This window comes from Momordica charantia, assembly GCF_013281855.1.
Source record: "Momordica charantia cultivar OHB3-1 chromosome 7 unlocalized genomic scaffold, Mcharantia_2.0 BLBB01000007.1, whole genome shotgun sequence".
Classification (NCBI taxonomy): Eukaryota; Viridiplantae; Streptophyta; class Magnoliopsida; order Cucurbitales; family Cucurbitaceae; genus Momordica; species Momordica charantia.
In genome coordinates, this window is record NW_028275165.1 from 16,944,639 (window position 1) to 16,966,955 (window position 22,317).

The 22,317-nt window shown below is 32.2% G+C and overlaps 2 protein-coding genes across 3 annotated transcripts; one reads left to right on the forward strand and one right to left on the reverse strand.

Annotated features, from left to right (window-relative positions):
* Positions 1-6,732: 6,732 nt before the first annotated feature.
* On the forward strand, positions 6,733-11,247 carry ASG1 (nuclear factor 1 A-type protein (DUF1005)). 2 transcript variants are annotated; one of them, XM_088126690.1, is made up of 3 exons: positions 6,733-7,532; positions 9,636-10,303; positions 10,427-11,247. In XM_088126690.1, the coding sequence occupies exons 2-3, from the start codon at positions 9,696-9,698 to the stop codon at positions 11,103-11,105; spliced, it is 1,287 nt and encodes a 428-aa protein (XP_087982816.1). In that variant the 5' UTR covers positions 6,733-7,532; positions 9,636-9,695; the 3' UTR covers positions 11,106-11,247. The 2 variants fall into 2 exon arrangements, with proteins under 2 accessions (XP_087982816.1, XP_087982817.1); XM_088126691.1 differs by lacking the exon at positions 6,733-7,532 and adding an exon at positions 8,911-9,096.
* A 2,424-nt stretch (positions 11,248-13,671) lies between these two features.
* Positions 13,672-19,110, reverse strand: KIS (tubulin folding cofactor A (KIESEL)). The gene is made up of 4 exons (XM_022300070.2): positions 18,790-19,110; positions 15,671-15,829; positions 14,029-14,115; positions 13,672-13,883 (listed from the first exon to the last, which is right to left on the reverse strand). Exons 2-4 carry the CDS (start codon positions 15,821-15,823, stop codon positions 13,779-13,781), a joined length of 345 nt encoding a protein of 114 aa, XP_022155762.1. The 5' UTR covers positions 15,824-15,829; positions 18,790-19,110; the 3' UTR covers positions 13,672-13,778.
* Positions 19,111-22,317: the final 3,207 nt, after the last annotated feature.

Here is a 22,317-nt window from a genome sequence, read left to right on the forward strand (position 1 = left end):
ATTCCAGTGATACATTATTATTGCAATAAAAAAAATCCAATAAGTTTCTTAACAACCAAATGTGTAAGGTTAGACGATGAAATTTGGCAGCACGAGACTGGACGGGATTGAGGGAAGTTCTGTTTGTCGTTTAGGAGAGGAGAGGCAACAGGAACCAAGAGCAATTGGCCAAAGAGGGATGACGTGATGGTTTAGGGCCATTTAGGATTTGAGGAGATGTCTCCAAGGAATAGTTTAAATGGCTTGGGGCTTCAAGAAATATCTTTGAGGTGTTCGATTCAATTCACAAGGAACGAAACTCTACCAAACAATAGGATCAGTATCTAAATATTATTCATATTAACGTTGTTTTACTAGTCCACTCAAAATTATTTTCAAAAAACTGGAGACAAACTCTCAAATTATAAATTTTATGAACCAAATAAATATAATCCTAACTTAAACTAAAAGAAGGAAATCCGAGTCATCGGACAACATTTCACGTGGCTGACGCGTCAAGGATAGAAGTTCTTGACATTTCTCCCCAAGTTTACGTTGAATGCTTTTACTTTGCACCTAAAAAAGACAAACAAACAAATATATATATATATATATATATATATATATATATATATATATATGTTGTGTTTCTTTTAATTTAAAAAAGGAATTTGTACCACTTTTTTAAAATTTTTTTATTTAGAAATAGAAACACAAACAAACATGATTTCAAGGTTTTGGTATTTTTAAGATTTTTGTTTTTGTTCCATTTGAAAAAATGTGGCCTTTTTTATATATATATATATACTATATTGAGGGGAGGATAAAGAGTGGACATACGAGTAGGTCAGCCTTAAGCCTTAAGTGATTGTCTTCCTCGAAACAACTTTCAACACTTAGCCAAATACTAGAACACCAAAATCAGATAAACATCTCTCTATCCAGATTGTATGCACCCGGCAAGCTGACATTTAGCCCAATATATCCAAGCATCAGTCGAATTCCCTCTCGAATGCCCCAAACTATAAATAGCTTTGCTCTTAGTCATGTATTATTGCATTCTAGCTCATTCTCTATATTCATCGAAGTGTTTGTTCTCTTGTACAGATCCTTCCTTGCTAAGTGGCCTTTTAGCTCATTTCAAACATCCAAAAATCAACATACCTTGACGACCTTGATCGACTTTTGTTGCACAAATTTGCTATATAAGAAAATAATTGGAAGTATACTAACAAATAATATTGTTTGGCCATACATATATGAATTTCCATTATTACAGTGATATGAAATCATTTTATACTATTAGTATTACCATCTAAATTTAAATCTACAAGGTATAATCGAGTTTTTTTTTCTTTTGTGCAAGGACAAATATTATCGAGTTAAAACAATACTATAATATTATGATAATATATATCTAACAATCTTGTCTATATTATAAGAAAAAATTATTGTATAAAATATAAGAGCCTTTTTTTTTAATTTAAAAGGAGAGGGAAAAAGAAAAGAAAGGCAGGGTAGGGAGGTGGTGGATGTGCACATGGAGATAGTGATTTTGAGTCAAAGATAATGAATATGGCTTTTATAAAGTATTCGCGGTTGTCGCTTCACGAGAAGTTATATGAATACGGCGATCATTTTTACATTATTAGTAGTTTATGTAAAGTTTTTAGTTTTATGAATAGTTAATGTAAGGGATCTAGACGAAACTAAACTACTTTCTCGTCCGATCAAGTACTTGTTACTTTTGCATAGGGTAAAAAGTTTATAGGGGGTCACTACTCCCCGTCTTTCCACTTCGAAATTGACAATTAAAATGAAGCAAGTCTTCTAGAGACTAGAACACAAATAAGTCGAAAAATTTACTAGTCACAAACAAACGTGGAATCAATGAAGATATCTCACGCCCAAAATCAATTCTATGATTATTTTTAGCCCTAAGAAAATTCGAGTTTATGAAGATGGAATAGTTTCGTAGCTCATTTTAGCACAATCCATTGTCATAACTATGATCTTCTCACTAGCTTGATAGTGTGGGTTCCTTCATTTTGAATAATTTCAAAATATGGGGTTAAATTTGAAAAGCTAACAGTAATCTAAATTGCTAATCATTATGAATTTTAGTGATTTATCTCATAATTAGCTATTAATTATTGACAGATTATGATAATAACATGCATTTGGGATAATTTTGAAATGATTGAATAATGTAAAAAAGGTTTATTGATTTAAAGAGTTCGAAACTCACGAAGACACGAACTTTAAGAAAAATCTTATTTAAGAAGAAAGGAGTTAGAAAAACTAATCAATATTATAAATGAAAATTGTAAAATTAATTATAATGAATAAAAGTACCATTTAATTTTGGTTGATGGGATTGATTTTCTTTATTTGGCCATGCTTTATAAATATCCCATTTCTCCTTTTTGGGGCAAAAATAAAGCTCCACGAAAAGAGAGGAAAAAAAAGCTTTATCAAAAAGAAAAAAAAAGATAGTCATATTTAGCTTTCTTTTTTATCTAATGTTAATTTAAAAAAAAATCAATTTTTCTTTTTAATTGATCGACCCTTCAAAATTCAAAACATTGGATAGGGAGATACTAAAAAATATGTTTCGAGGTTTTATCCAATGATCATTAGAGGTTATGCTAATTTTAAATATGCATCAAACGGTTATTCTAGACAGTTTTATTCAATAATTTTTTCCGGTGAGAGATGAATAACATATAATTTGTTATTATATTTTAAAAAATTCATATTTACCTCTTTTTAAGAAAAAGGGAAAAAAAGTGATAAAAATAAATGTTGTTGGAGTCGCAATCTATCTGTAAAGTCAATTTAAAACAAAACCCATTGGATCACGAAATCGAGTTGGGCCCACTATTTAGTGGGCCTTTAATGTTTTGCGTTGGGGAAGTGGGCCCTCTCCCTCATAAAAAAGTATATTTTTTTATAAAAGAAAAAAAAATAAAATTATTTTAAAGGGTTTTATGAGTGATTTTATGAGTTTGCTTAAGGGAAAAGACAAATTTTCTTTTGTGTAAAAAATGCCAAAAATGTTTGAGATTCTTTCCTACTTTTCTCGTGTGCATTTCCAATCCATCCCTTGAAAAAGCTGAAATTAGAAAACTAAAAAAACAAAAAAAAGGGGAAATCCGATAAATATCACGTTAATTTCTTTTAGTACAATATATAGGGGTGAGGATTTGAACTCACGACTTTTTTATCAAAAATATGTGTCGTAACCAGTTAAGCTATGCTCAGATTGACAATATCACGTTAAATTACGAACTTAACTTTGAAAGCTATATCTATTTAATCTATAGACTTCAAAAAAAATTTATTTGTGTTCTTAAACTTTTTATTTTGATTCGTATAAATATATGTGACATATTGATTATACTAACGAATAATCATTCTGCATAACATGACAACCGGTTATATAAAGAAGGAAATGAACTAGATAAGATAAGATTTGGTAGACCCAAAAAAATTAGTTAAAAATGTATTATGTTTGTTCGTTCTATCTCAGGTTTTAACTTTTCTACCTTTGTTTGATCTAATTGACATACTCTCTCTTGTCACGTTTTGTTAAATTATTACTTGTTGACCTAATCAACAGGTTACGTTGGAGTGATACTTACAAAATGCATAATAAATATTTAAAATAAATTTAAGATAAAATTTTGAATATTTAATTTTTTTTAATTATGTTTACCTAAAACATCATTTTTTTTAATTTAGAATTTTTAAGAATAAAAAAAAATTAATTAACAAACATATTCTATTTTCTTTTTAATTAAAAAAATAAGAAACAATTATCACTATTTCGTTTAAAAAAATGCAGTTACTATTTTTATTTATTATAAAAAATAAAATTAAAAATAGAAAACGAAAATATTACCGAATGAATAAGAAAAAGAAAATGCCACCTCAAAATTACAAATTAATGGCTAAGATTAATTTAATAATTTACTTATTTATGGCACGTTCCTCCATGCGTAATTACTTACTTGTATTACACGTATTTTGTGATTTTTTAAAAACAAAAAAATGTTTTTATAAGTATTTGTGAGATTTTCAAACTTCAAAGTTTGATTCTTACATGGTTGAACATTTCTTTTTCAGAGTCTCTTCATTATCTAAATTTGAATTTAGAGTTTTGAAATTTTAATCTCAACAAAATTTGAAAACTTTCTCACCAAAAAAAAAAAAAAACGTTTTATCTTTTTAAACCAAATGCTTAACATAAATTCTCGTGCACTTTTCCTTCTAATATATACTTCATAGCATAGTAAATATTATCTTTTACAAATATAGATTAAAGAGCGCAATTAAAATAAAATAAAATCTATACTATGTTTGATACAATTTTGATTTTGATACTTCGTGATATCTTAGTCAAATTCTATTTTCTTATAATATGACTTTTTAGTTCAACAAATATAAGATGGAAATTTGAACTTTCGACCTTGTGAGAATGAATAAAATAAATGTACAATAATCATGAATATATAATCGCTAAATCATGTTCATTTCAGTTATCGAATATGCTTTCATCTTCTTAACTCATTTATATTGTATGAATTCGTTGTTGCTAATTTTTTAAATATCTTTCTTGAGAGCGAAGGGTAAATCTCTCCCTCGCTCCTAAGTTATACTTAAAAAAAAGGGTAAACTAGATGGCTTAGTTGGGAGATTTGTTATCTACCTATCTGTTGAACGTCTATTTCATTTAGATAAAAGAATTTTTTTAGTACAATAGCGTCTTCGAATCCATTATCTTTTGGTCGGGCATATATACATGAATGAGTTGAGCTAGGCTCAAAATTGGCTCTTTGGTATAAATGCAATCAATTTATCACTTTTTTTTTCTTTTGTTGATTTTCAATCATTGGATTAAGAATTTTAGTGATACGTAAACTAGGTTCTAACTAATCGATTAAAATTCTAACTATAGTTGATTTACAATTATTGAATTAAGAATTTTAACGATCAAGTCAGCAGTGATATGAAAAGGTAAAATGATTTTTTCTGGAGAAATCATTTTAACGATAAAGTCATATATTTATAGGTTTGAGGTCAACCAATATGATATGAAGAGTTTTTTCCATAGTATTACAAAAAAAATCCACAAATATATATGAAAAATAGCAACAAAATATCATTAATATTAATCATTTTTAACTAAATAATGTGAACGATTTATTTGTTAATTTAAAAAAATTGTTATTAAATTTTTTTATAATTTTTTAGAAAATAATCATCGACATTTATATTTTATTTTCCATCAGCATTTTCATAAAATTGAGACCTCGTAATATCATTTAAAATCTTGAATAGGAGATTCTGAGTTAGTCTGAGTGTAAGAACTAAACCAACCCAATCCTAAAGTTCATAAACTAAAATTTATAATTTAAAGGGATAAATTAAGAATAAAAATGAATGTTTTTATAATTTTTAAGTGACATTTTTAACTTTTAAAAAATGAATGGACAATGGCCCTTTTCTCTTTAATGTAGCACCACCCCTTTTCAAGTAGATTATCATATCAAAAGTTCACATTTTTTATTACCAAATAAATAAATGGTTTAAATTCTCTCTATTTTTTTACCTCAATTCATTTTAATTTTTATACTTTCGAAACGTCAATTTTGATCCATCTAATTTTAAAAAGTGACCATTTTAGTCCTACATTATTATTTTCATCTCATTTTTTTGGACAATAATTTTAACATGATACTTCATTCACTAAATTTCTTGAAATTTAATAATCAATTTAAATTAAAGAATTTCTACGGTGTATAAAATTATGATAAAATTTTGTAAATATAAACCAAATTGGTCACTTTTTAAAAGTAACCAAAACGAACGTTTTAAACAAATATTAAAATAAACAAAGTTAAAAGTAGATTGACAAAAATAAATATTTTGAAATCACGATCACTTAAATAAACCAAAGTTAAAAATTTACGCAGTGAAATAGTGTTTAAACTTAAATAAAATAGAAATAAAACCCATAAATAATTAATAAATTATCTTAAAAAGAAAATAGAAGAGAGAGAGAATGTCAATGATAATTGCAAGAATGGGATTTGGGTTGAGAACAGTTGAGCAGATGAAGTCAGCCACATGTATTTTGGATAGCCATCCCAATCTTTTTCTTTGGCATTTTTCAATCTCTTTTTTTAATATATTTCTAAAACAACTCTATTTTTTAATAACAATATTCCTCTATTTATTTTTTATTAAATATCAGTTTACTATCTAAATTATCTTTTTTCTAACATTATATTTTAATCACTACACTTTCAAATTTTATCTACTGATGCATGTACTTTTTTTTCCCTTAAGAACAACATGCAAAGGTTAGGATTTGAACTCACCACCATAATCATAGATTAATACATTAACTAATTGATTTATGTTCAATTTATATTCAGGTTGAGATCTTGATTTCATACTTTAAGAAGGTGACTGTCCTAATTTCTATGTTATCGATATTTTAACGCAACACTAAATTGAGTAAAGTTTTTAAAGTATATTGATAATTTTATATTAGTAATTTTTTGTTGGATACATAATTTGTGTTGAAATTTAAAAAATAAGGACTAAAACGATAATTTTTTCAAACTACATACATCAAAATGGGAATTTTAAGATAGGATTTAAACCTTTTTTTTTTCTCTTTTTTTAATTTCCTCCATTCATAAATTAATGATTTATGGATGAAGAAGAAGAACAATATGCTCTGCTCCGCTAAGCCACCGTTGGTTACAGCTGTTTCCACGATTTCTCTCTCTCTCTCTCTCAGTCTCTCGCTTTTTCGTCCACTGCCCACTATTCTTCTGTTCTTTCCAAGCCAACAGGGACGTTCAAACTTGAAATCAGAGTAAAAAATCTTACAAAAATTTCCCCCTTCTCTTCCTTTTCTTTATTGGGTTTTGGCAAAATTTACCTCAATTTTATCGCAACTCCTCTAATTTTTCTTGTTTCTTCTGAAAATCAAGGGGGCAGTACTTTGTAGTTGGTCCAGATATTACCCCCCCATCTCTTTCTTTAAGCTGTGGAACTGTTCGGTTCGTGAGGAAATTAAAAAAAAGCAAAAACCCCCCTAAATTTCTCCGTCTATTTCGTGACAAATAATGCAGATTTCAGAGAGGAAGGGTATAAACTTATTGTCTTCCCGATTAGAGAGAGAGGGAGGAATTTCCTTTTCTGGGTTGGGTTTGATTTTGGGCCTCGTGATCTGTGAAGTCTCTGTGTGACATCCAAGACTCTTGTAGAGGCATCGGGATTGGGTTTTTTTTGGGTCATTATTAGATCTATCTGTGTTTAGTTGTTCGACTCGAGAAATCCTTCTCCAGAAACATTCATCCTTCCACATTTAGAGAGAGGAGAAAAGGGATTCATCATCGTCTACTTGAAGGTGGAAATTGATACTGATTTTGGTATTTCGGGAAATGTTGCTGTTCTTCTTCTTCAGGAATTGTGGCTCCTCTGCTTTCTGTGGAGTACTGCAGTACTGGTTCTACTTAGCTACTAATCACAAGGTGAAATTGAACTGAAAGTCGTTTGCAATTTGAAATTTTCTTTGGGTTTCATTTTGGGTTTGGTTTTCTCTTGGGATTTGTTCATCTTTTTGTTGCTTTGACTCAGCTTTAAAAATATTCTGATGAATGTTTTTTTGTGGGTTGCTTTGCTTGTGAAGAATATTAGGTGGGTTTCGTGTTGATGACTGTGAATTTGGCTCTGTTCAGTTGATTTTTGCTTCAGTGAGTCCTTTGAGTGGATGGATGGACGATTCACTCATATGTTTGCTTTGCTTGTGTTCTTCCCAAATGAATTTGTTTGTGTTATGTTCTTCTTCGTTTTCTTCTTTGTTTATCATCAATTACCTATAATAGTTTCAAGTGGCAGTAAATTTATGAGCAAGTTTCTAGAAGAGAAGCTTAGTTCTGAAGTTCTTAGTTTTAGACTTGTTTACTTATATATATATATATATTTTTTTTTTCTTTTTGGTTTTGTTTTTCAACTTTCAAAAAACACTTTTGAGTTCTAAACTGTACTTGAAAAACAAAAAGTAGAAATGCAAAGATTCCTGTCTTTTGTTTTAAAAGTTTGGCTAATATTAAAGCATTTATAAAAAGTGGATTACAAAACAAAGAAATTGTGAGTAATAAGGTTTAAAGTAGAAAAGTAAATAGAAAATCGAATAGTGTTATCAAACAAGTAGTTTGATTTTGATTCTTATTAAGTGAACTAAAACTTGAAGATTGGACATAATTACTTTTTACATTCTGGTACTTCATCATAAGTGATCAGTGAAGCAAAAAAGAAAACAAGTGGATGGATCAATATCAATTCTCGAGGACTAACCTTTATTATAGAACACATATTTAAAAACTTGTTTGAAAACCTGATGAAGCTGAGGAATGTCAGATATTCTTGAAAAGAAATTTTCTTGATTTTGTGTTATTGAGTTCACTAACCACATCTTAGAAACAGCAGAAATGCAAGAAAGTGTAAAATTCAGTACAACATTAGTAAGGGATGATAATGTTATAAGACTTTTCCTCTCAAAGAGGTGAGGCGTAAGCCCCTATTTTAATTTAAAGAATTATACAAATCCTAAATTTGTGCAATCAAGTATTGCTAAACATAGTAGTTTTATAAAAGTATAAAAAAGCCACCCCTATCAATTGCCACTTATATAAAAAATTCTAGGACATGTTAGACCTCACTTCTATTATTACTAATAGGATTGACTTATTCTTTAAATTTTTGTCTTCCAACGTTGTTTGAGCCTATGTAGTTAATAGTAATAGAAGATTGAATTGTCACAGCTCATGTATTAACCTTACATACACAAAGCCTTTATATTTTCTAAGAATTTGGCAAATTAAATTTATTCTTCTAATCATTTGTGAGGTGTGGAGACTGAACCTCAGTACATTTTCATGGAGGCGTAAGCCTCTTGTTGTCCAAAGAAGGCATAAGTCTCGAGGCTAAAAGTTAGAACCTTGCCTCAAAGCGAGCCTCAAAATCAGCTCAGATTGGGGATGAGTCGATGATTCTGAAGTATTAGTGGCTTGAACCAAACCGATTTTGGACTTGGTTCGTTTTGATCTTTAACCTAGAAGTTAATTTAATATGCTTTTTTTCCTCTTAAAAGTGTTCTCCTCAATGTCATTGAGGTTTGGACTCAAGAATCTCCATGCTAACAGGCTGTTTAATGTTCCAAAGATTGTTATTTAATGGGTTTAAGAATCTTACTTTCCTAGTGTTAAAGCATTTCTTATTCTCTACTATCATTGTTATTTTGTGATTTCAAACATAACAAAAAAGCTGGTTCGGGTTTCAGATGATTCATTCGATACATCGAGTTCTTATAACAGATTTATTCAATGTCGAAGTGGAAATTGGCATTGGATCTCAAAGATCAGCTTACTCTCTGTGATTCTATGATTTATGTAGTTTAAAGTTTTCCCTTTTGATCCAATGTTATGACTTGAAAATTTATGGCAGTTCTTGTCTTGTCCTTTATATGTCATCAAAAGCCATGAAAACACTCCTGATAACATTACAAAATGTAGGATTATCAAGAAATAGTCAACTTATTTTTGTTGCTGATAGTTTCTTTGCTGTTGGTTCAGGATACTTGAGTTCGTTGAAATATAAACGATCTATCGAATGGACAAAAAATTGTGACCGAAATGAATCCGCAGGCTTTTATTAGGTTGTCGATTGGCTCGCTGGGATTGAGAGTCCCGGGAGATTCTCTAAACTCTACAAAACCTGGAATCAATTCTTTCTCTTCTCCGTGCTCATGCGAAATTCGTCTTCGAGGTTTCCCCGTGCAGTCATCTTCAATTCCCATACTCCCGTCTCCCGAAGCCATACCTGAGTCTCATAGCATTGCCTCAAGCTTCTATCTTGAGGAGTCTGATCTTAAAGCATTACTTGCACCTGGCTGCTTCTACAACACTCATGCCTGTCTTGAAATATCTGTGTTCTCTGGAAGGAAAGGATCCCACTGTGGTGTTGGCATCAAAAGGCAGCTGATTGGGACGTTTAAGCTGGATGTCGGTCCCGAATGGGGCGATGGGAAGCCGGTCATTCTTTTCAATGGGTGGATAGGCATTGGCAAAAGTAAGAATGAGAATGGAAGGCATGGTGCAGAGCTTCATTTGAAAGTGAAACTGGATCCAGATCCAAGATATGTTTTCCAGTTTGAAGACGTCACGAGGCTAAGTCCACAAATCGTCCAGCTTCAAGGCTCGATCAAACAGCCGATCTTCAGCTGCAAATTTAGTCGAGACAGGTGATGCAACTGTTAAAAACTGTGTATTTTTGCAGTATAAAGAAAAACAAAGCATTTTTTTGGCCAATGCTTTGTTTTTCTTAATGTGGATTCAATGTTTTGACAGTTGAAATGAATCAATAGGGTGTCCCAGGCGGATTCATTGAGCAACTATTGGTCAGGTTCGGCCGATGGCCTCGATCTTGAGGCCGAGAGAAGAGAAAGAAAAGGCTGGAAGGTGAAGATACATGATCTTTCTGGCTCGGCTGTTGCAGCAGCCTTCATAACTACTCCCTTTGTGCCATCAACAGGTTGCGATTGGGTTGCCAGGTCGAGCCCCGGGTCCTGGCTGATTGTTCGTCCCGATGTTTGCATACCTGAAAGTTGGCAGCCATGGGGAAAGCTTGAGGCGTGGCGCGAGCGTGGAATTAGAGACACCGTCTGCTGTCGCTTCCACCTTCTCTCCGAAGCGCAGGAGGGAGGTGAACTTCTCATGTCTGAGATCCACATCAACGCCGAGAAAGGTGGGGAGTTCTTCATTGACACCGATAAACAGCTACGAGCTGCAGCAAGTCCAATACCAAGCCCGCAGAGCAGCGGGGACTTTGCAGCATTAGGCCAAGTGGTGGGAGGTTTCGTGATGAGCTGCAGAGTACAAGGGGAAGGAAAGAGCAGTAAGCCGATGGTTCAACTCGCAATGCGACATGTGACGTGTGTGGAGGACGCTGCTATTTTCATGGCGCTTGCAGCTGCCGTCGACCTGAGCATCGAGGCGTGCAGGCCGTTCCGAAGGAAGATCAGGAGAGCGCCTCGGCATTCTTAGGGGGAAAAAATGATAGAAAAGGGAAAGGAAAAGAAGTGTTTTTAAGGTAAATTTGATGTGTAGAAACATAAACAAACATGGGAATACATCTGTATGAATTTTATCTTCCGAAGGCTTATAAAATTTGGCATTTTGTACAGTATGAGCTGATCTCCTTTACATTATCTTTTTGAAGGCCATAGATTGTAACTAATTAGGCTTTCCAACCTATACACATAACTAAAATGTATATTCTCAACTGTTGATGTGTAATTAATTTATTATTTTGTCAATATATATTCCATTCGTGTTGTGTGTGTGTATATATATTTTTTGTATTTCTTGGAAGCAGTATCATGTGGCTTACCTGAGTGAATCTCTATAATCGAGACTTGTTACCTATGTTGAGCAACACTATAACTAACGTGATTTAGTTGATCGATACATTAACGTCGACCTAAGCGTAGTTCAATTAGTTAAAACATATAATTCTAATAAAAATGTCGTGAATTTAAATCTCTATCTTACGTGTTGTTGTATTTATAGAAAGAAAAATAAAAAAATAATATATTAACTTCTCTTTTTTTTTTTTGCGCATGTTTAATACATTAATGGTAAATTTAAGAATTTTTAAAGAATCAAATTAAAATTTACTAAAATTAGGAACAATTTAGTATATTTGGCCTCAAAATATTTCTCAAACAAACTCAGGCTTTTGAGTTTCTAATCACATTTTTATGAAAAACATATTTATTGAAGTTACTTTAATTCTTGAATTTATTTGAGAAATTATTTTGGCCTACATATTTTTTTTTTATTTTAAAATTGACAATTTAACCCCTATACACTCAAAACTTTTTTAAAAATATTCTTGTAAGGTATTGGATGTTGATTGACAGCCAGCAAAATTTAATCCAAAAGATAGGTGACAAATAAATAATTAGTTGTCAATGCTGATATTTTACTAATAATTAATATTATAATGTCTTTTTTTTCTTTTTTTTTATTAGGAAATTATTATCTTATGAAACTCTCGCATTAACTTTTTTTTAATGCTTATGTAGCACCCTTTTAACGAGCAAATGCACTTTTGTAGTTCTTTTACAATATTTTTTTTTTAAATCAATATATATATATATATATATATATATATATACATATTTAAAAATATAAATTTAAATCTCATTTTAACCCTAAGTTTATTCTATTTTATCTTTAATCTTTCAAAATATCCAATTTGAACATTAAACTTTCACATTTGTTCCATTTCAGTCTTGGAAGTTTGAACTATACATCATCCAAATGATCCTTTTATTTTTTGAACTTAAAAAAATAACCTGATCCATACTTTCATTTTACCTTTTAACAAATTCATAACATAGTTTCGAGTATATGTACTAATGTATTAATGCGAAAATGCATTCAAGTCATGAAGGTTAACCATGAGTATTGGATATGCAGATAGAAAGTGACAAAATAATATAGCACTGAATAAAATAGTTCAAGGGGGTGTTTGGGGGAATGAGTAAAGTTATTAAGTCTGGGAGTTGTTTTTGGTGCAGACTTATTAGATCTGAGTTGTTAAAGTTGATTTTTTTATAGTATAATTAGAAATAAATTCCAATGATTTTTTCACTTTAATAATAAAATTACTATAATAATTCATTTAAAGAGAAAAAACATAATGATAGTCTAAAATAGATTTCATACAAAATTCCAAGAACAGATTGAAAGTTAAAAAATAGATCAAATCAATACAAACATGAAAATTCAAGCACCAAGAAGAACATCTAGATTCTAAATTTAATTTTCTTTTCTTTTCTTTATTTGAAACTTCCTTAAATTATTCATCAATTTAATAAGAAAATAATAGGAATGTTGTTGATGAATGGATGATATTTATTTGTAAAATTATGCTCTTTTTATAGCCCATTAGAAATAATAACTAAACCATAAATCAGGAGGAAAATATTTGTATTAATTAAAAGTCGAATTTACCTAATTCAAACCCCTAATTTTCTGCAAACCTTCATGTGATGAACCTTGAATTAATGGCAGAAAAAGAGCATTGCAAAAAGTTACAAGACGAGTTTCAGCAAAGGAGAATTTCTCATTCTTCACTATCAAATCACACATTAAAACCAGAAAAAAATAATAATAACAAAACAAAACAAAAAATGAACCACAAACCCTAATCTATTTCACTCTCTTTTCTTTCGAAATGAGATTTGTAAAAGTTCAGAAATTGAGGAAAGGTTGTTGAAGTCCGGACTTGGAAGACAGTAACTCCGGAGTTCCTAATTAAGCGGCCCCAAACACCTTCTAAGTGTCTAAAATAGTTACTTTTTAAAGTTTAAAGACTAAAATAGACCTTTTGAAAATTTCAAGACCGAAATAGAAATCGAAAAAAAAAAACCTGAAAGTTCAGAGACCGAATAAGTTTTAAACCAAAAATATATCTGTCCAAATTCTGAAAGACTATTTGAAAACGTAACAGTGAGCAGAAAAGTTCAATTCTTAAACTTGAATGCTAGGTAGTGAATAACAGACCAAGATGAGTCTATCCAAATTTCAGACACATCATGCAAAAGCCAAATATAAGAAGCTAATATATTGAAAAAGTCAGTGTCATTTGATCAATCAGGCATCAGTATCAAATTCTGTTTTCTGTAATTATGATCTGTGTCAAACTCACTACTGTTCCTCGGTTGTCTTCAGGAAATTCTCGACCTCGGAGATCGTGCTCCGAGCATTATCGAATTCTGGGCCTTTCTCTTGTGTAGATTCTTCCAGTTCAGCCTGGAGATGGGGAAGGAGAAGAAAAAAAAAAGTATGCTTTAGGTACGAAAAATCAAAACCGGGCACGTGCACAAAACCTTTTAGAATCAAGCTCGTCAGGAGAGAAAAGGAAGAGAGGAATGAAAAGGAAAGCTAATGATAATACCAATGCTCCTTTCAGATCAGCTAAGGAGGCCTCCAGACGCTTGTGACAATCTGGAATCATCATCCTTGATTCAGCCAGCACATTTTCCTGAGAAGGAAAATTGTAAAATCCTAATAATGCGAAGAATAATTCAAGAAGATTCATATGATGATGGGATTACATTCAAACTCCATTACCCAGAAGTTAAAAGAGTAAAATGTAGCTCAAATTAATCAATGTTTTATAACAAGGCAACACTTTCATTCAGAAAACCACCAAGGCTGAGGAACAACCTAAGGGACCGAGGGACAAGGTGGTGTCCCTTCGCTCAAAGAGGGAGATTACGAAAGAAACCCTCCAATTTTATAGGTGGAATAGTTTACGTCTTGCACACTCCAATTTTAGACTGTAAACGGTACAAGCTCACCAAAATAATAAAAAGAATTCGACTTATCAGAGAAAGAGCACTTTTGTACCAAAATCTATAATCTTGGTACTTGTGTGGATTTGCGTTACCAAAATCTATATATATATATATATATATATATATTTTTAACTAGGAGTCGGAGTTTTGCTCCCCTATATCCACGGACACCCACGCCGCCCCAAAGCCCAGATCCGGGAGACATCAAGGGTTTTATGGTATTAAGCTCACCAAACAGTTCGAACTCCAAACCTGTAGGACTAACCGACCCCAACCTTAGCTGCCCCATTGGGCCCAAATTGATAAACAAGAGTTGTTCTATGGGCATTCTGAATAGATAAATAATGTTTTAGTTCGTTGTTTTAAATTTATAATATTCTGAAAATAAAGTTCAACAGCGATGATGATTTAGTGGATTAGTTAGCTTTAGGGCTCTCTTTGTAATTTAGCAAGTATTTTACCCATGGTAACTAACTACAACTAACCTAAGGAAATAAACAGTAAACAAGTAAAATAAAATATTAAGCTAAATTACAAAGAGAGTACTAAAGCTAACTAATCCACTACAAGTCTACATCAAATGAGAAAGTAAAAGACCACAACAATTTCAAAAGTCCTACCTGATTACCATCTCTATCCTCCAAATTTGAGACCATTCTTCCTCTTTATAGTTTATAGACCAAACCACTCATCTTCATTCTCACAAGTTCTATTGTCGATTTCATGTTTAACATTTTTGTCCATCCAAGGTTTTGTTTTTGGATATCCTTAGAGGTATATGTCTTACAAAGAAACAGATAGCACAAAGCACAAACAATATCACAAGCAGTCAGGCAGACTAATCATACAGAACTGGGAAATGGCAATTTGAGACATTAAATCCTAACCACAACAAGAAAATTTTACAAAATCAACGGAAGATAAAAGCATGACACCTTATGCAAAATGCAAAAAGAATTTGATGATATTCAGAAATTAATGATCATAACTTGAAATTTACAAATACATATTTTCCTTCTCTGTACTTATTTTATTTTTGTCATATCAGTTTCTAATCATAAAAAAGAATACAACACAAGCTAAAGGGAAAAGAAATAAACTTCATTGTCTGTTATAGATTCATTAATGATTTTATACCATATACTATTTTTAGTGAATCAATGAAGACATATACTTTAAGAGTCAGCAGTATATGATTGAGAATGCAACCCATCTCCTTCTTAACACACACACAGGTACCTGTTGCTTAAGGTCATAAGGGTCAGCTCCCTTTTCTTTCATGTCAGCTGTTTTGGCAGCCTCTCTCTCCACCTCCTTCTCGTAAGAATGCAACTCCTTGATAATTCGTTTGCAGGTTGCTGTCTTGATCTTCAGATTTCTTACAGTAGCCATCCTTACCTATCACAAGAAGCACTTATCATGGATTTGAAAACCATAAACATCCTATTAATTAGTTTTCACACCCTAAATTTAATTCACTGAATTGAAGCAATTTAGCGCCAAAATTACCAGGGTCAGAAATCAGGAAGGGATAAAATACACAACGACTCGAGAACTTGCAAACAGAGAACACTTAGCTTTTCACGAACTAATCTTGGGAATGCCAAAAAGCATGACAGCACAGATTTAATTAATACTTTTAAGAGTCGATTGATTGAGATATGAGCTAAGTTCTTTTTTAATTAATGTTGTCAGTTTCTTATAGTTAATTTGTTAAGGGCTATTAGGATTCATGCAATTAATTCATAGTAGCCAGTCAGTTAGGCACATTGTAATCCGCTTCCTTTCTCCGTTTTCAATGTAGTATGAAATACAACACAGAATATGTTCTTTCCTCTTCTTAAACTCTGAGGTGGTGTTTGAGCTTTAGACTCTTGACATGGTTTCCAAAAAAAGTTTCCACACCGAACTAAGTTGTCAAAGTTTCTTCAGTCGTGAAAGTAAGTTCTTCTTCAAAACTCCTGGGTGGCAATAAAATTCATTCCCACACCTTCAAATACAAAATTTCTTTTATAGTGAAATCAAGCAATGGCAGGGATTAGAAAGTCACAAACTTCTTTTTTTTAGATAAGAAACTTGTATATTCCACGAGGAAAACAAAAAGGAATAACCTAAGGGCTGTGGTAGAGAAAACCCCACCCAAAAGGACTACACAATTCAAAACCATGGAAAGGTTGTAGTTACAAAAGAATTTGCTACAGTTGATGCACCACCAAGAGGCAGTGTGTTGTACTATACATTTCTACAAAAAATATCAAAAGAGGAAGACTTATCTTCAAAGACTCGAAGATTTCGTTCCAACCAAAGATGCCAAAGGAGAGCTCTCAAAGCACACCTCCACAAAATCCTTGCTTTTTTAGGGAGACTCCAGCCATGAAGAACATCTATTAACCAATCATCTATACGACTAGGGAAGCAAATTGACATACCAAAAATATCCATAAGAAAAAGCCAACCCCGAGCCGCGAATGAGCATTGAATGAACATATGGTCAATTGACTCAGTGTTGACCATACATAACGATTTCAACCAAAACTTCTTTCATGGGGAGCAAACTTCAATGTTTTAACTTCGATGAACTGCAGCCTACATTTCTGATACCTGAGGTCCTGAAGATACTTCAAAGAACGATTTCAAACAAAACTTCTTTCATGGGGAGCAACAAGATTCTCTTCAATAACCATGGATCCCAAGTCAAGGTTTTACAGTTAGGTTCTTGCTCAAGGAGAAAAAGAAAAGGTAAGTTAGATGATAAATGAGTATCTTCTCAAACAGTTGAGAATGTTGTATAATAATTGTGCATCAACTCTGTGTTTCTAATCACGTCAAAGCCATATTTACTGGCCTAGGGGATGAATAAGACACCCTTCAGTAATCTATGAGCTCTTAAAACAAAACTGATTGTTCTGAAGAAACTGAAACGTTGCTGCTAGCTCAGAGTCACATAATCAGAAGAAAGTTCCCGGTCTAAGAATAACTTCCAGCCTGAGATTTCTAGTCAGCACTCTGCACTTAGCTCGGTTACACGGACTGATTTCCAGCCTACACTATGGATATCCAGAGATGTCAAATGTCAAATCATAACAACAAAAACTCCAAATGCCCATTTCATTTGCGGAGACGATTAAGGCCTAACATTAGCATAACCGCACTACCCACATTATAAAACTCGAATCTAAGCAAGTTTAGGAAAAGTAGATGAGATCATAGCTGATACCCCAGCATTAAAGTAGGCAGACAATAAAAAATAAAAAAAGTAGCGCCAGTAGGGTTTTTGAGATGCAAGGGTTTAACACGTACCCTCTGCCTCGGTGTTCTGATTGGAAATCAATCTGGTGCATTAGAGGCCCAATTATATTGAAAAAGAACAACAAAAGCTAGAAGATGCCATGGAAAACCTACATGCTCCGGCAAAATTCGGCCGTCAAGCAATTTTCAGACCAAAATTTGACGAACCAATAGCAGGAGAATAAGACCCTGATTTCTTCTGTGGATGTTAATTTTTTTTTTTTGGACAAATCTTATCGAGCAAGTGCCAATTTGGTTCTTGAAATTTCAAAGTAGATATTTTTAGTCCTAAGGTTTAGGAAATGGTTCTAAATAGTCCCTAAAATGGTTTGACGGTTAATTGACTAACTCTAATAAATGATGTGGTTGTTAAATGACTGATTGTATAGCTGGTATTAGGAAAATTTTATTAATTTAATAATATTTTTATAGTGAGTAGAGTTTTCATCTCCTTGTTCCTCTCTTTTCTGGTGAACTTTGACGCCGGCCGCTTCTTCGCCGCCGTCTGAAATGTCTTTACAAGGAGACTGGGCTTGGCTTCGGCAAGCCTTGATTTCTCCAACCCTTAGACAAGGGCAGAAGCCTTTCCCTTGGGCAGAAAAATCTTTGAGATTCCACTGCTCTACGCTTTGCCATGGGAACATATTCAGCATAGTCATCTTTCTCTTCCATGTTCTTTTTGTCCATTTTTACATCCATCCCAAAGTCCTTCTCTACACTAAATGAGTGTAAGAAATCCAATCACAAAGCACATCGCAGCTAATTCTAGCCCTAGAAATCGTGAAATTTCCTATCTCAAATGAAGAATTCCACTCATGTAATAGTCACAAAGTTCCAAACGACAAAACCCAACTGCAGATAACAAATACAAATAAGAACAAGCCTCTCGAATTGGATTCCTCAGTGCTAGATTCCGATTAAGATCTTCGAAATGCAATGCCATTTTCAGTTCAAGAAAACCACAAAGGGATTTGGAGTTAAATAAAGGAAACGAAGAGCTCCATTGACAAATCACCCGATCATAAGAACCCGCAAACAGTATCAGAAGGCAAAAATTAGCTATAATTTACCTGAACCTTTTACAAGGGAAGCAGATCACTCCTCTTCTTCTTCGTTCTCAGGAGCCGGACAAGAACCAAACGGAGAAAGTGATATAAATCACAGAGGGAGCTTGGTGAGCGAAATTTTCAGATCTGGAAGGGTTTCCTGTTCCAGATCTGGGATGGGGGAGAGCGAGAAGGCGGACGACAGCTATCGCTCGAGCGGCGGCGACGGAGGCGCACAATGGGCGGCGGAGGCGAGGAGGTGGCCAGCGGCGAAGTTCACCGGAAAAAAGAGGAGGAGAAAAAAAGGGGAAGGAGATGAAAAGTTTGCTCACCATAAAAATGTTATTAAATTCCTTTACAAAACAAAATATTATTGAACTAATAAAAAACTTTCCTAATCAGCTATCCAGTCAGCCCACATCATCGGAAATATTTAGTCAATTTTGGGACTAAAAATGTCCCTTTAAAAAATTTTAAGTCTAAATAGACACTTATTTCAAATTTTAGATATCAAAAGCGAGTTTTCGACCCCCAAAAATGCAGGGTTACATGATTTTATTTTATCTTTTCTTTTTCGCTGCATAATTAGAAAGTTAAAAAAAAAAAATTTGAAAATAGAGATCAAAATAATCATTTTTGTTTTTAAAAATAAAGACAAGTGATAAAACTAAAATTAACATTTGAAATTTTTTAGTTTTTATTTTTTGAGACAAACATATGAAAATTATATTGACCCAAATGAATCCAAAATTGAAAGTATAAAGACGAAAATAATATCTTAATTTTAATAGTGGTATTTAACAGAAATTTTAAACATAAATTCATAATTTTGTGTTTAATGGCCCTTTGTCTTACCTTTTCTAGACAATTGAAAGGTTAGATATGTATTTAATACAAAATTTAATTTTCGTTTTGGTCTATACTCTACAGACATGTATTTTATACGAAATTCAATTTTTGTTTTGGTCTAGTTACATTAATTTTTTTTAGACGTTGAATAGATCAAAAAAATAAAAAAAGACTTAGTATACACAAATTTAAAGTTAATGGTACCTATTAAAATGTGGTCTTCTGGTCGATCTTCATCCCTCAAACACTCTCACCTCTGCTTGCTGAAGTTCGGGGTATTTTGGAGGGGTTAAAATTTGCTCAATCGTTAAATTGTCTTCGTATTCAAGTGGAATGAGACTCGTTTTTGGCAATTAAGACGATTAAAGGAAAATTCATACTTTAGGACTCACTTTTGGCAATCTGACTCACTTTTGGTTGATGGAAGTGAAAGCTTTAGCCCGAAATTTTCCATCCATCTCTTTCTCCATGTTTCTAGCTCTTGTAACAATTTGGCTCATTTGTTGGCAAAAAGGGGAGTCTCTTCTTTAGCCACGTCTGTCTCGTTATCCAACTTCCCTCGGTGTATTTTGGATTTTGGACTCTGTTCGGGGAGAATTCTCTTCACTTATTGACCAAGTAGCTTAATTTATTATATTTTCCTTTCAAAAGTACGATTTGATATTCTTGAACTTATAATTGTATCTATTTAGCCAATTAACATTAAAATGTTTTAATTACATTGTTAAATTTATTTTTTTAATTACATTTTGTCAAATACATCCCTATAGTTAACTGTATTAGTTTTCCTTTTTTTATCCAAGAGATTGCATTAATAAGAAATGTGATCATTAAGGGTTACATTCAGAATCCACAAAAGAAAATATCTACCCAAAGGATTGATAAACGATCAGAAATGACACGTTTGACCAATAAAACAGTTTGCTTGTTCATATGAAAAATTTAACCCACACAACACCTTCCTAAAGTCACAACATCTTCAACCCCATTCAATATTGTTGAGGAAGACTCCTCAATTAGTAGAGGAATAATCTTGGAACAGAGATAATTTATTCCAAAATTACCTTATTCTCCACCATGATAGTCTCAACCATGATACGTAAGGAAGAAGCAAAATTTCCTTCCTTGAAATTGGAGAGTGAAGCTGGCCATTAATACCCCTAAAATCCGCTTCTAAATCTACGCCCTGACAAAAAGTCACAACTACCATATTCGAAGACGGTAGTACTCTGACTGCTGATTCCGATGAGTTTTCATGCCACCGATACATCTCTTCTTCCATTCTAATTTGTTCTGTCCTATTTATCTGATTATGGTCATCACTGATGTCCTTCTAATAACAAAGCTATTAGAAGCTTGGTTGGGAGCTTTATCTTCCATTTCTTGTGCAATTTTTTGTGTCTTTAGAATTTGCATGTTATGATCATTCAGCGATGTTGATCATACCTCTTGTGGAGTGATTCGAATCACGAGTTTAGAAATGAGTTTTCTCTACTCTGGATATTGATCATCAAGGTAATCCGTTCTTAAACTTTTTTTTGGGTTGATTCCATACTTGTTTTCAGGGTTTTTGGGATTGAGTTTCATGGGTCTTAATCGTTAGCAAGGCTCTTAGATCCAACTCTCGAGGGTTTCTTAACATGATGTTTCTTTTCATTTTTTAGTACAACAATTATGAGATGAGGGATCAAACCTCCAACCTCGAGAGAATGAGTAAGATATTTTCATCACTAAGCTATGTTCATGTCGACAAAATTTAATGTCTCATAAGTACTAAATACTTCATTTTTTGTTTCTCAAAGTTCACAACAAATGAAGGGTGGGTAAATTGAAACTCCAACCTTATGGAAGCATATTCATCGAACATATCTCATATTTAGATTAAGAGACTATCTATTTAGCTTTCCCATGAGAGACTTTCTCTTATTTCTTTCACAAGCAAGTACAGTTTCCAAATCGCAGTTTCTAAACTGAAATTGAATCGATGCAAGGATTTTAGTGTTCATTAATTAAGAGTTCACATACCCAAATAGTTCTTAATTCCAATTAACTAAAGTTTTTTTTTAAATAAAATAATTCACTAAAGTTTAGTATCAATATTTCATAGTATAGAAGTGTAAATTATTGCTCTCTAGCCATAATTTTCATATGGTATCATTTTCTTTATAATTTATTACTTTTTGTAATCATCTCGTGTATTTCACTTCCTAATAAAATAAGTTTTAGGTGATAAAATGTCGATAACACGCGCGTGCACTGCACATTCTTGTATTTATCTAAATAGGATTATACTGTAATAACTTACCATGTATGCTTTCAATCTAGGTAAAATTATTTACATTTTTTAATTCAAATGAGGACAAAGAAATTTTCTAATATTAATAAATACACTTAGCAACATAGAATTCTCTCTCAAAAAAAAAAAAAACCTTACTAATTCTAACAAATAAATACACAAAATTAAGCTGAATCAAATATATGAACAAAGCAAAATTATCACTTAACCAAAAAGTCACAAATTTCAACAAAAATTCAAACATAGTATTATCTTCCTCTAAAACTCCATTAATTTTGTCCGAAATCCTTGTAAAAATTATAACAATTATTTCAAGTTAAAGCTTTACAATAATAATAAGTATCTTATCCACAAATTATTTTTTAATTAAAAAAGTAAGACTCTTTGTGCTAACCATTTTTATTTTT

Excerpts from the sequence above, each read along its gene's own strand:
- ASG1 (XM_088126690.1), top strand. The coding sequence starts at position 9,696 with ATGAATCCGCAGGCTTTTATTAGGTTGTCGATTGGCTCGCTGGGATTG. Across the intron at positions 10,304-10,426 it reads TGCAAATTTAGTCGAGACAG|GGTGTCCCAGGCGGATTCAT; the intron begins GTGATGCAACTG and ends ATGAATCAATAG.
- KIS (XM_022300070.2), bottom strand. The coding sequence starts at position 15,823 with ATGGCTACTGTAAGAAATCTGAAGATCAAGACAGCAACCTGCAAACGA. Across the intron at positions 14,116-15,670 it reads CTTATGACCTTAAGCAACAG|GAAAATGTGCTGGCTGAATC; the intron begins GTACCTGTGTGT and ends TTTCCTTCTCAG. Across the intron at positions 13,884-14,028 it reads CTGATCTGAAAGGAGCATTG|GCTGAACTGGAAGAATCTAC; the intron begins GTATTATCATTA and ends CCCCATCTCCAG.